This window comes from Chiloscyllium plagiosum, unplaced genomic scaffold, assembly GCF_037043375.1.
Source record: "Chiloscyllium plagiosum isolate Xiang-an unplaced genomic scaffold, Cpla_swu_hap1 HiC_scaffold_10, whole genome shotgun sequence".
In the NCBI taxonomy this organism is placed as follows: Eukaryota; Metazoa; Chordata; class Chondrichthyes; order Orectolobiformes; family Hemiscylliidae; genus Chiloscyllium; species Chiloscyllium plagiosum.
This window is the reverse complement of record NW_028270148.1, coordinates 681,272-703,200: the sequence shown is the minus strand read 5'-3', so window position 1 is coordinate 703,200 and position 21,929 is coordinate 681,272. Positions and strand designations below refer to the sequence as shown.

The window sequence follows — 21,929 nt, the reverse complement described above, 5'->3', positions numbered from 1 at the left end:
GACACCCGCACCGAGTAACAGGGACACAGGCACCGAGTGACAGGGACACCCACACCGAGTAACAGAGACACAGGCACCGAGTGACAGGGACACAGGCACCGAGTGACAGAGACACAGGCACTGAGTGACAGGGACACCCACACCGAGTGACAGGGACACCCGCACCGAGTGACGGTCACCTGCACCGAGAGACAGGGACACAGGCACCGAGTGACAGAGACACAGGCACCGAGTGACAGGGACACCCACACCGAGTGACAGAGACACAGGCACCGAGTGACAGGGACACAGGCACCGAGTGACAGAGACACAGGCACTGAGTGACAGGGACACCCACACCGAGTGACAGGGACACCCGCACCGAGTGACGGTCACCTGCACCGAGAGACAGGGACACAGGCACCGAGTGACAGGGAAACAGGCACCGAGTGACAGGGACACAGGCACCGAGTGACAGGGACACCCGCACCGAGTAACAGGGACACAGGCACCGAGTGACAGGGACACCCACACCGAGTGACTGGGACACCCGCACCGAGTAAGAGGGACACAGGCACCGAGTGACAGGGACACAGGCACCGAGTGACAGGGACACAGGCACCGAGTGACAGAGACACAGGCACCGAGTGACAGGGACACCCGCACCGAGTAACAGGGACACAGGCACCGAGTGACAGGGACACCCACACCGAGTGACTGGGACACCCACACCGAGTGACTGGGACACCCGCACCGAGTGAGAGAGACACAGGCACCGAGTGACAGGGACACAGGCACTGAGTGACAGAGACACAGGCACCGAGTGACAGGGACACCCACACCGAGTGACAGAGACACAGGCACCGAGTGACAGGGACACCCGCACCGAGTGACCGGGACACAGGCACCGAGTGACAGGGACACAGGCACCGAGTGACAGGGACACCTGCACCGAGTGACAGGGACACAGGCACCGAGTGACAGGGACACAGGCACCGAGTGACAGAGACACAGGCACTGAGTGACAGGGACACCCACACCGAGTGACAGGGACACCCACACCGAGTGACAGGGACACCCGCACCGAGTGACAGGGACACCTGCACCGAGTGACCGGGACACAGGCACCGAGTGACAGGGACACAGGCACCGAGTGACAGGGACAAAGGCACCAAGTGACATGGACACCCGCACCGAAAGACTGGGACACCTGCACCGAGTGACAGGGATACAGGCACCGAGTGACAGGGACACAGACACCGAGTGACAGGGTCACCTGCACCGAGAGACAGGGACACAGGCACCGAGTGACAGGGAAACAGGCACCGAGTGACAGGGACACCCGCACCGAGTAACAGGGACACAGGCACCGAGTGACAGGGACACAGGCACCGAGTGACAGAGACACAGGCACCGAGTGACAGGGTCACCTGCACCGAGAGACAGGGACACAGGCACCGAGTGACAGGGAAACAGGCACCGAGTGACAGGGACACCCGCACCGAGTGACAGGGTCACCTGCACCGAGAGATAGGGACACAGGCACCGAGTGACAGAGACACAGGCACCGAGTGACAGGGACACAGGCACTGAGTGACAGGGACACAGGCACCGAGTGACAGGGACACATGCACCGAGTGACCAGGACACAGGCACCGACTGACAGGGTCAAAGGCACCAAGTGCCATGGACACCCGCACCGAAAGACAGGGACACCTGCACCGAGTGACAGGGACACAGACACCGAGTAAGAGGGACACAGGCACCGAGTGACAGGGACACCCGCACCGAGTAAGAGGGACACAGGCACCGAGTGACAGGGACACCCGCACCGAGTGACAGGGACACTGGCACCGAGTGACAGGGACACAGGCACCGAGTGACAGGGACACCCGCACCGAGTGACAGAGACACAGGCACCGAGTGACAGGGACACAGGCACCGAGTGACAGAGACACAGGCACCAAGTGACAGGGACACAGGCACCGAGTGACAGGGACACAGGCACTGAGTGACAGGGACACCCACACCGAGTGACAGGGACACCCGCACCGAGTGACAGGGTCACCTGCACCGAGAGACAGGGACACAGGCACCGAGTGACAGGGACACAGGCACCGAGTGACAGGGTCACAGGCTCCGAGTGACAGGGACACAGGCACCGAGTGACAGGTATCCCCGCACCGAGTGACCGGGACACAGGCACCGAGTGACCGGGACACCCGCACCGAGTGACAGGGACACCCGCACCGAGTGACAGGGTCACCCGCACCGAGAGACAGGGACACAGGCACCGAGTGACAGGGACACAGGCACCGAGTGATAGGGTCACAGGCTCCGAGTGACAGGGACACAGGCACCGAGTGACAGGTATCCCCGCACCGAGTGACCGGGACACAGGCACCGAGTGACCGGGACACCCGCACCGAGTGACAGGGACACAGGCACCGAGTGACAGGGACACAGGCACCGAAAGACTGGGACACCTGCACCGAGTGACAGGGATACAGGCACCGAGTGACAGGGACACAGACACCGAGTGACAGGGACACAGGCACCGAGTGACAGGGACACCCGCACCGAGTGACAGAGACACAGGCACTGAGTGACAGAGACACAGGCACTGAGTGACAGGGACACAGGCACCGAGTGACAGGGACACCCGCACCGAAAGACTGGGACACCTGCACCGAGTGACAGGGATACAGGCACCGAGTGACAGGGTCACCTGCACCGAGTGACAGGGTCACCTGCACCGAGTGACCGGGACACAGGCACCGAGTGACAGGGACACAGGCACCAAGTGACAGGGTCACAGGCACCAAGTGACAGGGCCACAGACACCGAGTGACAGGGACACAGGCACCAAGTGACAGGGACACAGGCACCAAGTGACAGGGCCACAGACACCGAGTGACAGGGACACCCACACCGAGTGACAGAGACACAGGCACCGAGTGACAGGGACACAGGCACCGAGTGACAGAGACACAGGCACCGAGTGACAGGGACACAGGCACCGAGTGACAGGGACACCCACACCGAGTAACAGGGACACAGGCACCGAGTGACAGGGCCACAGACACCGAGTGACAGGGACACAGGCACCAAGTGACAGGGACACCCGCACCGAGTAACAGGGACACAGGCACCGAGTGACAGGGACACCCACACCGAGTGACAGAGACACAGGCACCGAGTGACAGGGACACAGGCACCGAGTGACAGAGACACAGGCACCGAGTGACAGGGACACAGGCACCGAGTGACAGAGACACAGGCACTGAGTGACAGGGACACCCACACCGAGTGACAGGGACACAGGCACCGAGTGACAGGGACACCCGCACCGAGTAAGAGGGACACAGGCACCGAGTGACAGGGACACAGGCACCGAGTGACAGGGACACCCACACAGAGTGACTGGGACACAGGCACCGAGTGACAGGGACACAGGCACCGAGTGACAGGGACACAGGCACCGAGTGACAGAGACACAGGCACCGAGTGACAGGGACACCCGCACCGAGTGACAGGGACACCCGCACCGAGTGACAGAGACACAGGCACCGAGTGACAGGGACACAGGCACCGAGTGACAGAGACACAGGCACCGAGTGACAGAGACACAGGCACCGAGTGACAGGGACACAGACACCGAGTGACAGGGTCACCTGCACCGAGTGACAGGGACACAGGCACCGAGTGAAAGGGTCACAGGCACCGAGTGACAGGGTCACCTGCACTGAGTGACAGGAACACAGGCACCGAGTGACAGGTATCCCCGCGCCGAGTGACCGGGACACAGGCACCGAGTGACAGGGACACAGGCACCGAGTGACAGGGACACCCGCACCGAGTGACCGGGACACAGGCACCGAGTGACAGGGACACAGGCACTAAGTGACAGGGACACAGGCACCGAGTGACAGGGACACCTGCACCGAGTGACCGGGACACAGGCACCGAGTGACAGGGACACAGGCACTGAGTGACATGGACACCCGCACCGAAAGACTGGGACACCTGCACCGAGTGACAGGGATACAGGCACCGAGTGACAGGGACACAGACACCGAGTGACAGGGACACAGGCACCGAGTGACAGAGACACCCGCACCGAGTGACAGGGACACCCGCACCGAGTAACAGGGACACAGGCACCGAGTGACAGGGACACCCACACCGAGTGACTGGGACACCCGCACCGAGTGACTGGACACAGGCACCGAGTGACAGGGACACAGGCACCGAGTGACAGGGACACCCGCACCGAGTGACAGAGACACAGGCACCGAGTGACAGGGACACAGGCACTGAGTGACAGAGACACAGGCACCGAGTGACAGGGACACCCGCACCGAGTGACAGAGACACAGGCACCAAGTGACAGGGACACAGGCACCAAGTGACAGGGACACAGGCACCGAGTGACAGGGACACCTGCACCGAGTGACAGGGACACAGGCACCGAGTGACAGGGACACAGGCACCGAGTGACAGAGACACAGGCACTGAGTGACAGGGACACCCACACCGAGTGACAGGGACACCTGCACCGAGTGACAGGGATACAGGCACCGAGTGACAGGGACACAGACACCGAGTGACAGGGACACAGGCACCGAGTGACAGGGACACCCACACCGAGTAACAGAGACACAGGCACCGAGTGACAGGGACACAGGCACCGAGTGACAGAGACACAGGCACCGAGTGACAGGGACACCCACACCGAGTGACAGGGACACCCACACCGAGTGACAGAGACACAGGCACCGAGTGACAGGGACACAGGCACCGAGTGACAGAGACACAGGCACTGAGTGACAGGGACACCCACACCGAGTGACAGGGACACCCGCACCGAGTGACGGTCACCTGCACCGAGAGACCGGGACACAGGCACCGAGTGACAGGGAAACAGGCACCGAGTGACAGGGACACCCGCACCGAGTGACAGGGACACCCGCACCGAGTGACAGGGACACAGGCACCAAGTGACAGGGACACCCACACCGAGTGACTGGGACACCCGCACCGAGTAACTGGACACAGGCACCGAGTGACAGGGACACAGGCACCGAGTGACAGGGACACAGGCACCGAGTGACAGAGACACAGGCACCGAGTGACAGGGACACCCGCACCGAGTAACAGGGACACAGGCACCGAGTGACAGGGACACCCACACCGAGTGACTGGGACACCCACACCGAGTGACAGAGACACAGGCACCGAGTGACAGGGACACAGGCACCGAGTGACAGAGACATCCGCACCGAGTGACAGGGACACCCGCACCGAGTAACAGGGACACAGGCACCGAGTGACAGGGACACCCACACCGAGTGACTGGGACACCCGCACCGAGTGACTGGACACAGGCACCGAGTGACAGGGACACAGGCACCGAGTGACAGGGACACCCGCACCGAGTGACAGAGACACAGGCACCGAGTGACAGGGACACAGGCACTGAGTGACAGAGACACAGGCACCGAGTGACAGGGACACCCGCACCGAGTGACAGAGACACAGGCACCGAGTGACAGGGACACCCGCACCGAGTGACCGGGACACAGGCACCAAGTGACAGGGACACAGGCACCAAGTGACAGGGACACAGGCACCGAGTGACAGGGACACCTGCACCGAGTGACAGGGACACAGGCACCGAGTGACAGGGACACAGGCACCGAGTGACAGAGACACAGGCACTGAGTGACAGGGACACCCACACCGAGTGACAGGGACACCTGCACCGAGTGACAGGGATACAGGCACCGAGTGACAGGGACACAGACACCGAGTGACAGGGACACAGGCACCGAGTGACAGGGACACCCGCACCGAGTAACAGGGACACAGGCACCGAGTGACAGGGACACCCACACCGAGTAACAGAGACACAGGCACCGAGTGACAGGGACACAGGCACCGAGTGACAGAGACACAGGCACTGAGTGACAGGGACACCCACACCGAGTGACAGGGACACCCGCACCGAGTGACGGTCACCTGCACCGAGAGACAGGGACACAGGCACCGAGTGACAGAGACACAGGCACCGAGTGACAGGGACACCCACACCGAGTGACAGAGACACAGGCACCGAGTGACAGGGACACAGGCACCGAGTGACAGAGACACAGGCACTGAGTGACAGGGACACCCACACCGAGTGACAGGGACACCCGCACCGAGTGACGGTCACCTGCACCGAGAGACAGGGACACAGGCACCGAGTGACAGGGAAACAGGCACCGAGTGACAGGGACACCCGCACCGAGTAACAGGGACACAGGCACCGAGTGACAGGGACACCCACACCGAGTGACTGGGACACCCGCACCGAGTAAGAGGGACACAGGCACCGAGTGACAGGGACACAGGCACCGAGTGACAGGGACACAGGCACCGAGTGACAGAGACACAGGCACCGAGTGACAGGGACACCCGCACCGAGTAACAGGGACACAGGCACCGAGTGACAGGGACACCCACACCGAGTGACTGGGACACCCACACCGAGTGACTGGGACACCCGCACCGAGTGAGAGAGACACAGGCACCGAGTGACAGGGACACAGGCACTGAGTGACAGAGACACAGGCACCGAGTGACAGGGACACCCACACCGAGTGACAGAGACACAGGCACCGAGTGACAGGGACACCCGCACCGAGTGACCGGGACACAGGCACCGAGTGACAGGGACACAGGCACCGAGTGACAGGGACACCTGCACCGAGTGACAGGGACACAGGCACCGAGTGACAGGGACACAGGCACCGAGTGACAGAGACACAGGCACTGAGTGACAGGGACACCCACACCGAGTGACAGGGACACCCACACCGAGTGACAGGGACACCCGCACCGAGTGACAGGGACACCTGCACCGAGTGACCGGGACACAGGCACCGAGTGACAGGGACACAGGCACCGAGTGACAGGGACAAAGGCACCAAGTGACATGGACACCCGCACCGAAAGACTGGGACACCTGCACCGAGTGACAGGGATACAGGCACCGAGTGACAGGGACACAGACACCGAGTGACAGGGTCACCTGCACCGAGAGACAGGGACACAGGCACCGAGTGACAGGGAAACAGGCACCGAGTGACAGGGACACCCGCACCGAGTAACAGGGACACAGGCACCGAGTGACAGGGACACAGGCACCGAGTGACAGAGACACAGGCACCGAGTGACAGGGTCACCTGCACCGAGAGACAGGGACACAGGCACCGAGTGACAGGGAAACAGGCACCGAGTGACAGGGACACCCGCACCGAGTGACAGGGTCACCTGCACCGAGAGATAGGGACACAGGCACCGAGTGACAGAGACACAGGCACCGAGTGACAGGGACACAGGCACTGAGTGACAGGGACACAGGCACCGAGTGACAGGGACACATGCACCGAGTGACCAGGACACAGGCACCGACTGACAGGGACAAAGGCACCAAGTGCCATGGACACCCGCACCGAAAGACAGGGACACCTGCACCGAGTGACAGGGACACAGACACCGAGTAAGAGGGACACAGGCACCGAGTGACAGGGACACCCGCACCGAGTAAGAGGGACACAGGCACCGAGTGACAGGGACACCCGCACCGAGTGACAGGGACACTGGCACCGAGTGACAGGGACACAGGCACCGAGTGACAGGGACACCCGCACCGAGTGACAGAGACACAGGCACCGAGTGACAGGGACACAGGCACCGAGTGACAGAGACACAGGCACCAAGTGACAGGGACACAGGCACCGAGTGACAGGGACACAGGCACTGAGTGACAGGGACACCCACACCGAGTGACAGGGACACCCGCACCGAGTGACAGGGTCACCTGCACCGAGAGACAGGGACACAGGCACCGAGTGACAGGGACACAGGCACCGAGTGACAGGGTCACAGGCTCCGAGTGACAGGGACACAGGCACCGAGTGACAGGTATCCCCGCACCGAGTGACCGGGACACAGGCACCGAGTGACCGGGACACCCGCACCGAGTGACAGGGACACCCGCACCGAGTGACAGGGTCACCCGCACCGAGAGACAGGGACACAGGCACCGAGTGACAGGGACACAGGCACCGAGTGACAGGGTCACAGGCTCCGAGTGACAGGGACACAGGCACCGAGTGACAGGTATCCCCGCACCGAGTGACCGGGACACAGGCACCGAGTGACCGGGACACCCGCACCGAGTGACAGGGACACAGGCACCGAGTGACAGGGACACAGGCACCGAAAGACTGGGACACAGGCACCGAGTGACAGGGATACAGGCACCGAGTGACAGGGACACAGACACCGAGTGACAGGGACACAGGCACCGAGTGACAGGGACACCCGCACCGAGTGACAGAGACACAGGCACTGAGTGACAGAGACACAGGCACTGAGTGACAGGGACACAGGCACCGAGTGACAGGGACACCCGCACCGAAAGACTGGGACACCTGCACCGAGTGACAGGGATACAGGCACCGAGTGACAGGGTCACCTGCACCGAGTGACAGGGTCACCTGCACCGAGTGACCGGGACACAGGCACCGAGTGACAGGGACACAGGCACCAAGTGACAGGGTCACAGGCACCAAGTGACAGGGCCACAGACACCGAGTGACAGGGACACAGGCACCAAGTGACAGGGACACAGGCACCAAGTGACAGGGCCACAGACACCGAGTGACAGGGACACCCACACCGAGTGACAGAGACACAGGCACCGAGTGACAGGGACACAGGCACCGAGTGACAGAGACACAGGCACCGAGTGACAGGGACACAGGCACCGAGTGACAGGGACACCCACACCGAGTAACAGGGACACAGGCACCGAGTGACAGGGCCACAGACACCGAGTGACAGGGACACAGGCACCAAGTGACAGGGACACCCGCACCGAGTAACAGGGACACAGGCACCGAGTGACAGGGACACCCACACCGAGTGACAGAGACACAGGCACCGAGTGACAGGGACACAGGCACCGAGTGACAGAGACACAGGCACCGAGTGACAGGGACACAGGCACCGAGTGACAGAGACACAGGCACTGAGTGACAGGGACACCCACACCGAGTGACAGGGACACCCGCACCGAGTGACAGGGTCACCTGCACCGAGAGACAGGGACACAGGCACCGAGTGACAGGGACACAGGCACCGAGTGACAGAGACACAGGCACTGAGTGACAGGGACACCCGCACCGAGTGACAGGGTCACCTGCACCGAGAGACAGGGTCACCTGCACCGAGAGACAGGGTCACAGGCACCGAGTGACAGGGACACCCACACCGAGTGACTGGGACACAGGCACCGAGTGACAGGGTCACAGGCACCGAGTGACCGGGACACCCGCACCGAGTGACCGGGACACCCGCACCGAGTGACAGGGACACAGGCACCGAGTGACCAAAACACCTGGACCGAGTGACCAAGGCTCCGGGACTGAGTGACCAGGTCACCCGCACTAAATAATCTGGAATTTTCAGACAGACTCCCCCTCACCCTTCCAAACTCTATTGAATACAGACCCAGTGTCCTCAAATGTTCCTTCAGTAATAAGTCCTTCATCTCTGGGATTTTTGTTGCAAACCTTCCCTGGACCCCCTTCAACACCAGCCTTCCTTCAACAACATTCCAAACGCGGTCTGACCACAGCCTTATCCAGCCTCCGCAGTTTATCTCTCCTTGTGAAATCAATACTTATGTTGCATTTGATTTTCCAGTTGCCGACTGAACCTGCATCTTAACTTTAAGAGAATCCTGAACTGGGACTGCCATGTCAGTGCCTTTCAGATTTCTGAAGCCTTTCAATGTTTAGAAAATTGTCTCTGCCCTTGAGCTGAAAATGTGTTGCTGGAAAAGCGCAGCAGGTCAGGCAGCATCCAGGGAACAGGAGAATCGACGTTTCGGGTATAAGCCCTTCTTCAGGAATGCCCGAAACGTCGATTCTCCTGTTCCTTGGATGCTGCCTGACTTGCTGCGCTTTTCCAGCAACACATTTTCAGCTCTAATCTCCAGCATCTGCAGACCTCACTTTCTCCTCTGCCCTTATGCTCCCTACCAAAGTTTACGACTTCATGTTTACCATAGTGTGTTCCAACTGCCACTTTGCACACTCTCCCAGCCTATCTCTATAGCCTCCCCCTTCCTCAACACTACCTACCCATTTATCTTTGTATCATTTGTAAAGTTTGCAGCAATACCCTCAGTTCTCTTGTCCAGGTCGTTTATGTATCACGACCCCTGGACCCCTGTAAACAGCAACAATCACCAGCTGCCATTCTGAAAATGACCCTTTTGGAATATTATAACAGTGGATACACTGCTGCCACTTCCTTTAAGACCCTGCGATGTAAGCTATCAGGTACGGGGCACTTGTCTGCCATCAATCCCTGAGTTTGCTCAGTACGTTTTCCCTAGTGATGATGATTATTCTAAATTCTTCCCTTTCTATAACCTCTGTACTAACTGTTACTATTGGGATGATAATCATGTTCTGTATCATGAAAACTGAAGCTAAAAATCTATTTAGTGTGTGTAATTTGTACGGGATAAAATAGCATCTTGGTATTATCATCTGGTCGGCATGGACGGGTTGGACCGAATGTCTGTTCCTGTGCTGTCCATCTCTATGACTCTATGACTCTATTTCCTCCGGGTGCTCTGGTTTCCTCCCACAGTCCAAAGATGTGCAGGTCAGGTGAATTGGCCATGCTAAATTGCCCGTAGTGTTAGGTAAGGGGTAAATGTAGGGGTATGGGTGGGTTTCGCTTCGGCGGGTCGGTGTGGACTTGTTGGGCCGAAGGGCCTGTTTCCACACTGTAATCTAACCTAATCTAATCTAATTCAGAGACCAAGTAACATTCCTGCCATTGCAGATGATGCAATTTAAATTAAATAATTTTTTTAAAAGTCTGGAATTAAGAGTTTAATGATACAGTGAAACCATTCTGATTGTTGGGAAAAATCAATCTGGTTCACTAATGCCCTTCGGGGAAAAAAATCTGTCATCCTTTTCTTACCTACATGTGACTCCAGACCCACAGCAACGCGATTGATACTTAACTGCCCTCCTGGCAATAAATACTGGCTTTGTGATATGGATAAATGAACTAATTTTTAAAAAGAAATTTATGTTCCCCAGTATTAATTCTCCAGTCTCATCTTCCAATTGACCAACATTCACTTTAGCTACTCTCTTTCCTTTTATATACAGAAGCTTTTGCTATCAGATTTTATATTTTGCTCTAGTCTTTTATCATAATTTATCTTTGCTCTTTTTATTACTTTTTTAGTAATCCCTTCTGGTTCTTTAGAAGTTTCCAATCTCCTCGCCTGCCAACCACCTTTGTGATATGATATGCCTTAGTTTTGGTCTGTACATTATTTTTTAATTTCTTTCAGTAGCCATGCATGTTCATTTCCTCGTCTTTCTCCCTTTCTGGAATATATATTATTTGGGAGCAATTAAATACCTCATTAAAAAGCTGCCATTGTTCCTACTAGGTCCTATTTTCCCTGCCCAGTCCATTGGAGCCAGATCTGTCTTTATGCCTATGTATCTACCTTTATTTAACTCCAGAACAATAGTGTAGGACTCCAGTTTCTCTCCCTCCAACTGATTTTGAAATTCTAACATACCATGATTGTGATTGCATTGAGAATTGTGATCTGATTGTGTCCGACTCCATCACACTCACCCTCAGATAACCTTTGATTTCCTGCCTAATGAGAATCCAGCATCTCCAGCTTTGAGATAATTGTTAAGACTACATGGAGCAGTTCACAGCTGATGCATGAATTCATTCAGTGGCAGAACAGGCTGAAGGGCCTAAATGATATCTTCCTGTTCCTCCATCAAGTGCTGTCATGACTGCATCTTCCAGACAAGCGATAAATCTTGCAAATGTGAAAGAAGTTGTGTCAGCCATGCAGAGGGAGGTACTCGGATGATGTCAGTGCTTGGAAGGGATAGATGACCATGGAAGGTGATGGTAATGATCAGGTGATGGTGGGAGAGAGAAAGGGGGTTATTATGATTGTGGGGGAGGGGGACTGGATAATAGTTAGGGAAACCAGAAGAGATGGTAGCTTGACTTTCTCAAGGAGGCACATAACAATGGCTATTCATGGGAAAGTGTTAGGTTGGTCTCGGAGTGATGTTTGGGAGAGTGGTTAGTTTTTCTTCTTGTCTTATTGATGAAAGAATTGAGAATAGTCTAAATCTGGATCTTCATTGTTTTGTCTTTCCTAGGTATTGAAGGACCCCCCGGACCGCCTGGACCACAAGGTAAGGCATGCCCACTGTGTAACCAGCTCTCTGTGCCTTCCCACAGTATCAGCGTCCATACTCCTGCATCTCCATCCCTAGCTATATCTCATCATCCCAGGGCTGACATCATAACCAATTTCCCTGCTTCTGGTCCAATCGAAAGCAAAGTGACAGAAAATGTCCTTGCTCAGAGCTCTTATTGGCACTTATGGTAATGACCCTATTTCTGAGCCAGGAGGCCTGGTTTGAAGGTGTGAAATAATATACCTGAACAGATTGATTTAAAAATATCTTGGCATTCTTGTCAGAACCATTGGTGACCCTTACTCACCAAAAACCTACTCCTTCAGATGTAGTGTTAGTGTCTCTGATTCTGTGTCACCCGGTGTCCTAGCCTTCCTTTTCATAGTAGTTGGCTTTACTCATGATATTTTGATTTCTGATGCATTCTAATTCTCTCAGGTCCTGCAGGTGAAGATGCCTTCATTGAACGGATTTCATTCTCTGCAGCCCTCACCAGTCCTCAACTCAATCCTGGGACAATCCTGTTTGATAAGGTATTGGTGAATGAGGGAAACCATTACAATCCAAACACAGGTGAGACATGCATTCCCTGCCTTAACTATTCTGAAATCTTTTGACCCTCCTTTTTAACCTGGAACGCCCTCTCTCCTGTTACTTGCAGGTATCTTCACCGTCCCATATGATGGCCGCTATTTCATCAGTGCCATTCTAACTGGACATCGCAACCAGCGGATTGAAGCCGTCCTCGCAAAGTCCAACGCTGGGCTGGCAAGGATTGACTCAGGGGGTTTCCAACCTGAAGGATTGGAGAACAGGCCTCTGCTGGGGGCTCCACCTATCTCAGCATCCGTGGGCATCTTCAACATCATCTTACCACTCCGCCAAGGTGACACTGTCTGCATTGATCTGGTTACAGGCAGACTGGCCCATTCAGATGAACCACTGACTGTTTTTAATGGGGTTCTTTTATATGAAGATGAGGACATTTGATGGGCTTACCCTGTCTCGGGGGCAATATTTAAACAGAAATATATTCAGAGCTCTTTCATACCAACTACAAGATCGAGAGACTGATCTCCACTCTTCTGAAGAAGGGTCACTGGACCTGAAACATTAACTCCGCTTTCCTTCCACAGATGCTGCGAGACCTGCTCAGTCTCTCCAGTAATTTCTGGTTTTGCTTCCCAGTGCCGGAGAGGTATTTAAGGTAAAACAAGGTATGTAGCAATCTCTTCCACCAACTGATGTTGCAGGAGGGAACGCAATAAGTTTCAAGTTCAGACCTCACACCCCTATTTTATCTTTTTAAAAAAGATTCACATTTAACCGAAGACCGGACCCAATGCCCAGGATCCAGCAGATGGCTGGGCAGGTTTGGTGTCTGGGATATGGAGAAGAATCCAAATTATTGAGTTTCTTATAAAAACTGTCAGTTGACAGGTGACTGTTTATTAATAAAAAAAGTTCACTTTTTTAACAAAGGTATTGTCTCCTTGTTTTCAACTGAAGTGATGTGGAGTCGTTACTAATTTCAAACACTTCCTTCATTCTCCCTCCTCAGTGAGAGGTACAGGTGGGAGACGTAGAGACAAAGAGATTGTCCTGAGATTGAAACCTGGTAAGTGGTGATTAAAGTGTAAGTGGGAATTCAGTGTGTGAGAGAAAGATGTACTTTAAGTGAGATTTATTGCAATTAGTAAAATAATCTGGATGAGTTGGATGGATGAGTGCGTAGCATAGAGACATAAGACGACTTGTAAAGTTGTTGGGGAAAGAAGTAAATTGTGCAGTGGGTGACTCGCTCGTCACGGTCCAACCCTTGAGTATTGGCTGGTTTATTGGTGAGCTCACGGGAAGAGATAAGGTGACCAGCTCAATCAGATGGCCACAGGTCACTCCCAGATCTTTTGCTGCCTTTACATCTGTATCATTCTGTGGACACATTTAGCAAATGGGACCGGTTTCTCCTTGCGGGATTCCTGGGATGGCCCCTGATATAGGATGGTCCAGGCCACTCACTCCCATGATGGACCTTTCATCTTTAGAGTAAGGGAAGTTTTATAATCAGAAGATGTTAGGGGCTCAGTCATTATCCTGGAATAAAATCTCCATCCCTCATCCCTCATCCCTGTCAGTGTCACCCCCCTTCCTCAGACAGGGTCAGTATGCCAGACTTAGGCTCGGGATTCCGAGCAGAATGTAAGTTCTTTTTTACAGTGTTGTTGTTTTATCCCTTTTTTGTTATATTCCTCAGTCTTAGCGGCCTTACACTATTTCTCCTGTTCCCTTTCATCTGCCCATTCACACTCAGCTATGAACATCTCCCAGCTTCTGGGAGTTCCACCTGCTGTACTTACCTCTATCCCCCCAGCACATGCAGAATCCTTCCAACTGGCCAGTAAGATATCTTTCCCATTTCCTATCGGCTTTATCTGTCTGTTCTTTAATAAATAATGAATCAATGCAGCCATGTTTCAAATTAACCAGGAGGCAATGACACAGGTCACTGACCATGTATAAAGCTAAAACCCTGCCAGTTAATTCTGATTTTGTGACTCAGGGCTATAACAATTGGTGTTAAAAATAACTAATATAATCATTATCTATAACTGAGAAGTGAGAACTGAACAAGTGACTAAGACATTTTAAAAGTCATCAATATAAACTGAAAATTCATTTATCCAAAATCCAATTTTAAAATGTAAAACGTATACAGTTTCTAATTCTGAAATCCATTATAATTACCTGTACCTGGATCTAGTCCCTCAATTTTCCTCAATGTTAGGTTTAGATTATTATTAAAAAAAAAATTCAGCAACTACCTGCTCTCATCCTGGAACAGGATGACTTTGCACCAGGGACCAGGATTTACAACGTTACTGCTTTTATTTCCTTTAGTCACTGATTTCATTAGGGCCAACACATGGGGGGGAATGGGCTGAAACTGATCTTTGGTAATAGCATGAAATTATGGGGAATTTGAGAACAGGTTTATACTGATGTCAAATTGTAATGTTGTCTTCCTCCATATTAAATAGATTCAAATTTAAATAAGATTGGCTTTCATGTAAGTATAAAATGTCACCAGTTAGAAATTGAGAGTAGGCAGACACGGCCTGTAAGAAGAATGGGTGGGTTCATATTTCATTTCATAATCACTGATGGTTCCTTAACCTTAAAAGAAATCATCTTAAATTCCCAAAATGCAAATTAAATAAAAAACCATCCTGGATTTCGAGCTCTAAGGAATGAAACACATTCAATCACCAACGAGCAAATGTGCATTCAAACCAGACCACAAAGAGTTAACCTTTCTGCAAGCTGAAGGGAATCAGCACTAAGTCAGTCTCTCTCTCTCTCTCTCTCTCTCTCTGTCTCTCTCTCACACACAGACACACATGAACATTTCCAACTTTCTTCCTATCTCAGCTTTTGTTTATTCCTGCTTGTAAGGGTAATGCGGCGTTTACTTTCCAGAACAATTCTCGCACAAAAGTTTATAAGCTTTTAGAAGTGTGTAAAAAGGAACAATGGACTAAAGTGAATGTTGGTGCCTTCAAGGATGAGACTTGGGGAATTGGTCATGAGGTACATGGAAAGGCAGAGACACTAAATCAATATTTTGCCTCAGTTTTCATGATGAGAGACACTGAAACCACCCCAACAGTTAAAGAAAAGGAGGAACTTAAAATTAATCACCACAACTATGGAAACAAAATACTGAGCAAACTATGGGATTGAAGGCAGACAAGTCCCCAGGTCCTAATGGTCTATAAGTAAAAACAATGACTGCAGATGCTGGAAACCAGGTTCTGGATTAGTGGTGCTGGAAAAGCACAGCAGTTCAGGCAGCATCCGAGGAGCAGTAAAATCGATGTTTCGGGCAAAAGCCCTTCATCAGGATGCTGAGCACCCATGAGGCATTTCTTGATGAAGGGCTTTTGTCCGAAACGTCGATTTTACTGCACCTCGGATGCTGCCTGAACTGCTGTGCTCTTCCAGCACCACTAATCCAGAACCTAATGGTCTATAACCAAGGGTCAGAAAAGAAGTGGCAGCAGGAATAATTCATCCATTGCTTATAATACTCCAAGATTCTGCGTATTCTGGAAAGGTTCCAGGAGACTGGAAAATGCGAATATAACATCCTTAGACAAAAAAGGAGAGAGTAGGCAAGTCGGAAACTGTAGGCTTGTTAGTTTAATGCCTTTCATTTGGAAATTGTTGGAATATTTTATTAAGGAAGTATTAATGTGACACTGGAAAATCAAAATATAATCCGTCAGAGTCAGTTTGGTTTTGTGAAGGGTAAGTCATGTTTGACTAATTTGCAAGAGCTATGAAGACTTAACAAGCAAAATGGACAATGGGATGATGTAGATTTGGTAGATTTGGACTTTAGAAGGCATTGATAAACACATGGGGTTGGAAGTAATATGTTAACTTGGATAGAGGATTAGCTCACCAACACAAAACAGAGACTCAAGATAAATGGGTCTTTTTCTGGTTGACAGCCTGTAATTAGTGGGGTGCCAGAGAGTTTGATTGTTGGATGACAAATAAGACCGTAATAAACAGGAACAGAAATAAGCCTTTCAACCCCTCAAACCTGCTCTACCATTCAGGAGGATCATGGCTGATGATGACAATCCTGACATCTCCTGATCAAGAATCTATCTATTTATCTCTGCCTTAAATATACAGAAAAGCTCTGCCCCTACAACTAGGAATTGCAAAGGCACACCACACAGAGAAGAAATTCCTCCTCTTCTTAGTCTTAAGGTAGTGCCTTTTTGTTCTGAGACTGTGCCCTCTGGTCTGAGACCCTCCCATGAAGGGAACCATCCTCTCAGCATTGACCCTGTCAGGCCCCTTTAGAATCCTGCAGGTTTCAATGAGATTACCTCTCATTCTTCAAAAGCCCAGTCAGTAGAGTTCCAGCCTGTTTAACATTTGCTCAGAAGACAAGCCCTCCACATCGGATCATCCTCGTAAACTTTCTCTGAATTGGATCCAATTAAATGATATATAAGGGGATGAAAACTGCTTGCAGTCCTTTCACTGTACCTCAGTACATAACAATAATAAATCAAATCAAATATAGTCTTACAGCACCTTGTACAGTTACAGTAAGACTTCCCTACTCATTATCTAACCCCCTTGAAATAAGCTTTAACATTCCATTAGCCTTCCTGATGGCACTAAACACAGAGGCAACAGGCACAGTATCCCCAAGTCCCTTTGTGCTGCAGCTTCCGTTCTCCATTTAAAATAAGATTAGATTAGATTACTTACAGTGTGGAAACAGGCCCTTCGGCCCAACAAGTCCACACCGACCCTCCCTAGAGCAACCCACCCAGATCCATTCCCCTACATTTACCCCTTCACCTAACACTGCGGGCAATTTAGCATGGCCAATTCACCTAACCTGCACATTTTTGGACTGTGGGAGGAAACCGGAGCACCCGGAGGAAACCCATGCAGACACGGGAAGAATGTGCAAACTCCACACAGAGAGTCGCCTGAGGCGGGAATTGAATCCGGGTCTCTGGCGCTGTGAGGCAGCAGTGCTAACCACTGTGCCACTGTGCCGCCCAAAATATATTTTGTTTTCTGTTCCAAAATGAACTTCACATTTTTCCACATGATAGTCCATATTTTTTTGCCTACTTGACCTGTCGATATCTCTGTAGACCCTTTGTATTTCTCTCACATCATGCCTTTCCACTTACTTTTGTGTCATCTGCAAATTTGGTGAGAGTCTGTTTGTTTTCTTCATTCACGATCCAGCAAACCATGGTTGTTGCTGCTGGAAAGCGGATTCGAGGCAGAAATGAGACGTCTGACTAGGGCTGAATTGAGTAAGAGAACTCATAGGCCGTTATCCAGGAGAGTGCACACCCTGGAAAACCCACCTACATCTGGTTTGGAACAGTTACATTGCTTAGCAACAGCCAAACTGGAACCAATAATAATAAATGTCTGGTTAAATGGTCACCCGGTTCTAATGGACGTTGTTAGCAGCGCGGCTATATCAGTGATTGTGGAACCAAATACCAAAATTTGCTCTGGACTCCAATCCTTAAGTTTGTGTAAGACCTTAGCCAGGCTGAGAACCTATACTGGGGAACTGTCTACAGATTCAGGCCACAGCTTCGGTCTGGTCTGATATGAGAAGCAGCTGGTTCAGTTCCCACTGACCGTGGTGAAAGGCACGAGCCTGATGGAGTGAAATTGGTTGAGAAAGATTCACCTTGATTGGCTCAACATTTTTCACTTAGAAAATGACTACCTTAGTGAAGTGTCTAGATTAGTGTGGTGCTGGAAAAGCACAGCAGATCAGGCATCATCTGAGGAGCAGGAAAATCCCCTCATTCCTGATGAAGGGCTTTTGCCCGAAACGTCGATTTTCCTGCTCCTCGGATGCTGCCTGACCTGCTGTGCTTTTCCAGCACCACTCTAATCTCGACTCAACTAAATGGAATCAATTTAGGTAAAGGGGCAGTACAGAGAGATCTGGGTGTTCTTGTACACCAGGAGAAAGTGAGGTCTGCAGATGCTGGAGATCAGAGCTGAAAATGTGCTGCTGGAAAAGCGCAGCAGGTCAGGCAACATCCAAGGAGCAGGAGAATCGACGTTTTGGGCATAAGCCCTTCTTCAGGAATGAGGAAAGTGTGTCCAGCAGGCTAATATAAAAGGCAGGGAGGAGTGACTTGAGGAGGGGCGTTGGGAATGCGATAGGTGGAAGGAGGTCAAGGTGAGGGTGATAGGCCGGAGTGGAGTGGGGGCGGAGAGGTCAGGAAGAAGATTGCAGGTTAGGAAGGTGGTGCTGAGTTCGAGGGATTTGACTGAGACAAGGTGGGTGGAGGGTAAATGAGGAAACTGGAGAGCTCTGAGTTCATCCCTTGTGGTTGGAGGGTTCCTAGGCGGAAGATGAGGCGCTCTTCCTCCAACAGTCGTGTTGCTATGGTCTGGCGATGGAGGAGTCCAAGGACCTGCATGTCCTTGGTGGAGTGGGAGGGGGAGTTGAAGTGTTGAGCCACGGGGTGGTTGGGTTGGTTGGTCCGGGTGTCCCAGAGGTGTTCTCTGAAACGTTCCGCAAGTAGGCGGCCTGTCTCCCCAATATAGAGGAGGCCACATCGGGTGCAGCGGATGCAATAGATGATGTGTGTGGAGGTGCAGGTGAATTTGTGGTGAATATGGAAGTGTCCCTTGGGGCCTTGGAGGGAAGTGAGGGGGGAGGTGTGGGTGAAAGTTTTGCATTTCTTGCGGTTGCAGGGGAAGGTGCCGGGAGTGGAGGTTGGGTTGGTGGGGGGGTGTGGACCTGATGAGGGAGTCACGGAGGGAGTGGTCTTTACGGAACGCTGATAGGGGAGGGGAGGGAAATATATCCCTGGTGGTGGGGTCCGTTTGGAGGTGGCAGAAATGACGGCGGATGATACGCTGTATATGGAGGTTGGTGGGGTGGTAGGTGAGGACCAGTGGGGTTCTGTCCTGGTGGCGGTTGGAGGGGCGGGGCTCAAGGGCGGAGGAGCGGGAAGTGGAGGAGATGCGGTGGAGGGCATCGCGATCACGTCTGGGGGGAAATTGCGGTCTTTGAAGAAGGAGGCGACCGAATCAACACAGACATTTACTATAAACCGACTGACTCCCACAGCTACCTGGACTACACCTCCTCCCACCCTGCCCCCTGTAAAAACGCCATCCCATATTCCCAATTACTTCGTCTCCGCCGCATCTGCTCCCAGGAGGACCAGTTCCAAAAACGATGTGGCCTCCTCTATATTGGGGAGACAGGCTGCCTACTTGCGGAATGTTTCAGAGAACACCTCTGGGACACCTGGACCAACCAACCCAACCACCCCTTGGCTCAACACTTCAACTCCCCCTCCCACTCCACCAAGGAGGTCCTTGGACTCCTCCATTGCCAGTCCATAGCAACACGATGGTTGGAGGAAGAGCACCTCATCTTCTGCCTAAGAACCCTCCAACCACAAAGGATGAACTCAGAGCTCTCCAGTTTCCTCATTTCCCCTCCCTCCACCTTGTCTCAGTCAAATCCCTCGAACTCAGCACCACCTTCCTAACCTGCAATCTTCTTCCTGACCTCTCCACCCCCACTCCACTCCGGCCTATCACCCTCACCTTGACCTCCTTCCACCTATCGCATCTCCAACGCCCCTCCCCCAAGTCCCTCCTCCCTACCTTTTATCTTAGCCTGCTGGACACACTTTCCTCATTCCTGAAGAAGGGCTTATGCCCGAAACATCGATTCTCCTGTTCCTTGGATGTTGCCTGACCTACTGCGCTTTTCCAGCAACACATTTTCAGTTCTTGTGCACCAGTCAATGAAGGTAAGCATGCAGGTACAGCGGGTAGTGAAGAAGGCTAATAGTATGCTGGCCTTCATAACAAGAGGGATTGAGTATAGAAGCGAAGAGGTTCCTCTGCAGCTGTACAGGGCCCTGGTGAGACCACACCTGGAATATTGTGTGCAGTTCTGGTCTCCAAATTTGAGGAAAGACATTCTGGCTATTGAGGGAGTGCAGCGTAGGTTCACGAGGTCAATTCCTGGAATGGCGGGATTACCTTACACTGAAAGACTGGAGCGTCTGGGCTTGTATACCCTTGAGTTTAGAAGACTGAGAGGGGATCTGATTGAGACATATAAGATTATTAAACATGATTTGGAGATGCCGGTGTTGGACTGGGGTGTACAAAGTTAAAAATCACACAACACCAGGTTACAGTCCAACAGGTTTAATTGGAAGCACACTAGCTTTCGGAGCGACGCTCCTTCATCAGGTGATAGTGGAGGGCTCAATCCGAACAGAATTTATAGCAAAAATTTGCAGTGTGATCTAACTGAAATTATACATTGAAAAATTGATTGTCTGTTAAGCCTTTCATCTGTTAGAATACAGTGATAGTTTCACTTCTTTCATGTGTAAATCACAAAACCTTTTTTTTAAAGTTGCATTCTCGGGTTAGCTGTTAACAATGGTGATACCTGGACCTCTCCATCTCCATTAATGACGACCGACTTGACACTGACATTTTTTACAAACCCACCGACTCCCACAGCTACCTGGATTATACCTCTCCCCACCCTACCTCCTGCAAAAATGCCATCCCGTATTCCTAATTCCTCCGCCTCCTCCATATCTGCTCCCAGGAGGACCAGTTCCACCACAGAACACACCAGATGGCCTCCTTCTTTAGAGACCGTAATTTCCCTTCCCACGTGGTTAAAGATGCCCTCCAACGCATCTCGTCCACATCCCACACCTCCGCCCTCAGACCCCACCCCTCCAAACGTAACAAGGACAGAACGCCCCTGGTGCTCACCTTCCACCCTACCAACCTTCGCATAAACCAAATCATCCGCCGACATTTCCGCCACCTCCAAAAAGACCCCACCACCAGGGATATATTTTCCTCCCCACCCCTTTCCGCCTTCCGCAAAGACCGTTCCCTCCGTGACTACCTGGTCAGGTCCACGCCCCCCTACAACCCACCCTCCCATCCTGGCACTTTCCCCTGCCACCGCAGGAACTGTAAAACCTGCGCCCACACCTCCTCCCTCACCTCTATCCAAGGCCCTAAAGGAGCCTTCCA

The 21,929-nt window shown here is 52.7% G+C and overlaps 1 protein-coding gene across 1 annotated transcript in view; it reads left to right on the top strand.

The window, feature by feature from the left end:
• emilin1b (elastin microfibril interfacer 1b) overlaps nucleotides 1–13,786 on the top strand; it is an 84,080-nt gene extending 70,294 nt beyond the window's left edge. Inside the window, exons 5-7 of the mRNA XM_043696732.2 lie at nucleotides 12,270–12,305; nucleotides 12,750–12,884; nucleotides 12,973–13,786. Coding sequence (XP_043552667.2) covers nucleotides 12,270–12,305; nucleotides 12,750–12,884; nucleotides 12,973–13,301 — 500 coding nt within the window. The 3' untranslated portion in view covers nucleotides 13,302–13,786. The remainder of the gene's footprint in view (nucleotides 1–12,269; nucleotides 12,306–12,749; nucleotides 12,885–12,972) is intronic.
• The last annotated feature ends 8,143 nt before the right edge of the window (nucleotides 13,787–21,929 follow it).